Below are 2,266 nucleotides of genomic sequence, written 5' to 3'. Positions count from 1 at the left end.
TCACTGGCTGCTGGGTGATTCTGATGCTTTGTGATGTCACTGCTGCAACATGTCCACCCGAGAGAAAAATTTCCTTGCTGGGCAGAAGACCATGGAAAGCTAAGAGAGGCAACATCCCAAGTCTGGCAGGGTCCTCAGAGCTGCTCGGCTGAAAAGAAAATCCCTCTACGGCTGGAGGCATTGCAGTGGCGGGGAAAGGAGTCTGTTGTTAAAGCTTTCGTAACTCATTGCTGGTTGGTGGGGCACCCTAATGCTTTGTGAAGTCACCACTGCCATGTGTCCACCTAAGTGAGAATCCTGTTTGCAGGTGAGGAAGAGCATGAATGACTAAGAGGAGACAACATCCCAAGATTGGCCGGGCCATCCAAGCTGCTCTCGGTACATTTCCCCTTCTGACCAGCAGAGATGGCTCATGAAATCGACTGGCTGAACAGCCAGGCTGGCATGTGCAAAATAAATTTCTACAGCTCCGCTGGACAGAAAGACCAGGAGCGCAAAGTGATTTGCTTTGTTGATGTTGCCAACCTGAACTTCTCAGGCCAACATGCAAATGAAAATATAGCCAACAGCCAACCCAGCAACATTTCTGACCCTGCCAGAGAACTCAATTTGGCAAATCTGGAGGAAAGAGAGGTAATTATCATCAAGGACAATGAGCAGAGCAATCACGTGAACACAGAGGGAGCCGTCTGCCTTTTCAAGCAGGGCTCCTCCGAAGACGTCAACGTGCTCGGCTGGCTCAGCAATGACCTTCAGAAGTACGCCATCGGGTTCCAGCATGCACTGACCCCCATGGGGACCCCTCGCAAAGCCACCATCTTTGACAAGGGCTCCCAGAACAACAACAACACTGCGGCCAGCGCTTCCAGGAGCGACAGAGACGACATGGCCTATTATGCCAACAAGCTCTGCTCCATGGTGATTGAAATGACGCGCAAGGAAATCATGGACAAATGGGAGCGTTCCGGCAAGTGCATCCGCCAGACCATTAGTCCGCACAGTGCCAGCAGCAAGGCTGCCGAGAGGACCGGAGGAAGCGAACCGCCTTCGGAACAGGCAGTCAAGATGGACGACCCATTCGCAGGCGAAGCGACCAGCCAGAATGACTACAAACAGCAAGAGGCTGCCTATTCCGACAAAGTGAGGAAGCAAGACGATGTCAATTTGACCAGCAAGGGGATGATGGTGTATGCCAACCAAGTGGCTTCGGACATGATGCTGTCCTTCCTGAAGACCATGAAGGTCCAAAAGGGCCGGCACCCTGTCCCAGCCTGTATCGTTCTCAAAGAGGTCCTTGTGAGGCACGTCAAGGAAATCGTCTCCGACCTGATCGACTCCTCAATGAAAAACCTGCACAACATCACCGGGGCACTCATGACGGACTCCGACTTTGTCTGTGGGCTGAAGAGGAACGTTTACAATGTGGGCACCCAGAAGACAGCTGAGATTCTGGAAGCCATGGTGAGGCGCTTGTTTAAACTCATCACGGGGGATGACAGGCAGACTCGGGCCCAGAGTCTAGCATTCACTACCTACAAATCCGGAGCTCAGCTGAGCCAAAGGGCACAAGGCATGCAGTTTGCTTCCCTGAAGAGTGAGTCTCATGGCCAGGGGAAGAAGGACAGAGGAGGAGGGCCAGGGAAGTCCCTTCCATCGGGAAGCAAGGCGGGGGACAAGCACTCCGTGGATGTGTACGCCAAGGAGCTTCTCTTGACGGCACTGATGCAGATACAGCAGCACCTGCTAGAAAAAAACAGAGACACGGGTCTCCGTGAGTCCAACACTTCGGCGTTTGGCTGCATCCACCAGGACCCCCATCCTGACCAGGCTGGAGGGAGCCGCGAACACAAGAACGCCTCCAAGTCATCGGAAGGAAGGGCAGAGCACTACCATGCTGACAGCCTCAAAGACAAAGGGGGCCTCTTATTGTCTGTCGTCCAGAAGATCCTCCATGACATTGGTTTAAATTTAGACAACAGCTTTGGTGACAAGAACAGGGGATAGACGCAGCACCCACAGCAGGGAGAAAGACCTTCCTGAAGCAGAGTAACGGAGCCTCAGTTCTGTATGACAATACAAAGCAGATGGACAGGAGCACGTTGTCTAAATGTTATTGACCAAATGTTGGAATCCGTGATGAAGATGATCTCTCTATTCATAATAACAGAAAACACTTGCTCTGGTTTTAGCTAATTAGATACCCTCTTCACAGCCCCATTGCAATCTGCAGTGGAGTGAATTCACACTGGTTGATAAAATGGTAGCT

The 2,266-nt window shown here is 52.0% G+C and overlaps 1 protein-coding gene across 1 annotated transcript; it reads left to right on the top strand.

Annotated features, from left to right (window-relative positions):
- The first annotated feature begins 405 nt into the window (after window positions 1-405).
- On the top strand, window positions 406-2,004 carry LOC123027533 (A-kinase anchor protein 4-like). The gene has a single exon (XM_044438468.1). It carries the CDS (start codon window positions 406-408, stop codon window positions 2,002-2,004), a length of 1,599 nt encoding a protein of 532 aa, XP_044294403.1.
- The last annotated feature ends 262 nt before the right edge of the window (window positions 2,005-2,266 follow it).

Source organism: Varanus komodoensis, unplaced genomic scaffold (genome assembly GCF_004798865.1).
Source record: "Varanus komodoensis strain SLA01 unplaced genomic scaffold, ASM479886v1 scaffold32, whole genome shotgun sequence".
Classification (NCBI taxonomy): Eukaryota; Metazoa; Chordata; class Lepidosauria; order Squamata; family Varanidae; genus Varanus; species Varanus komodoensis.
The sequence above is the reverse complement of the archived record's forward strand: the minus strand, read 5'-3'. Positions and strand labels throughout refer to the sequence as shown.

Excerpts from the sequence above, each read along its gene's own strand:
- LOC123027533 (XM_044438468.1), top strand. The coding sequence starts at position 406 with ATGGCTCATGAAATCGACTGGCTGAACAGCCAGGCTGGCATGTGCAAA.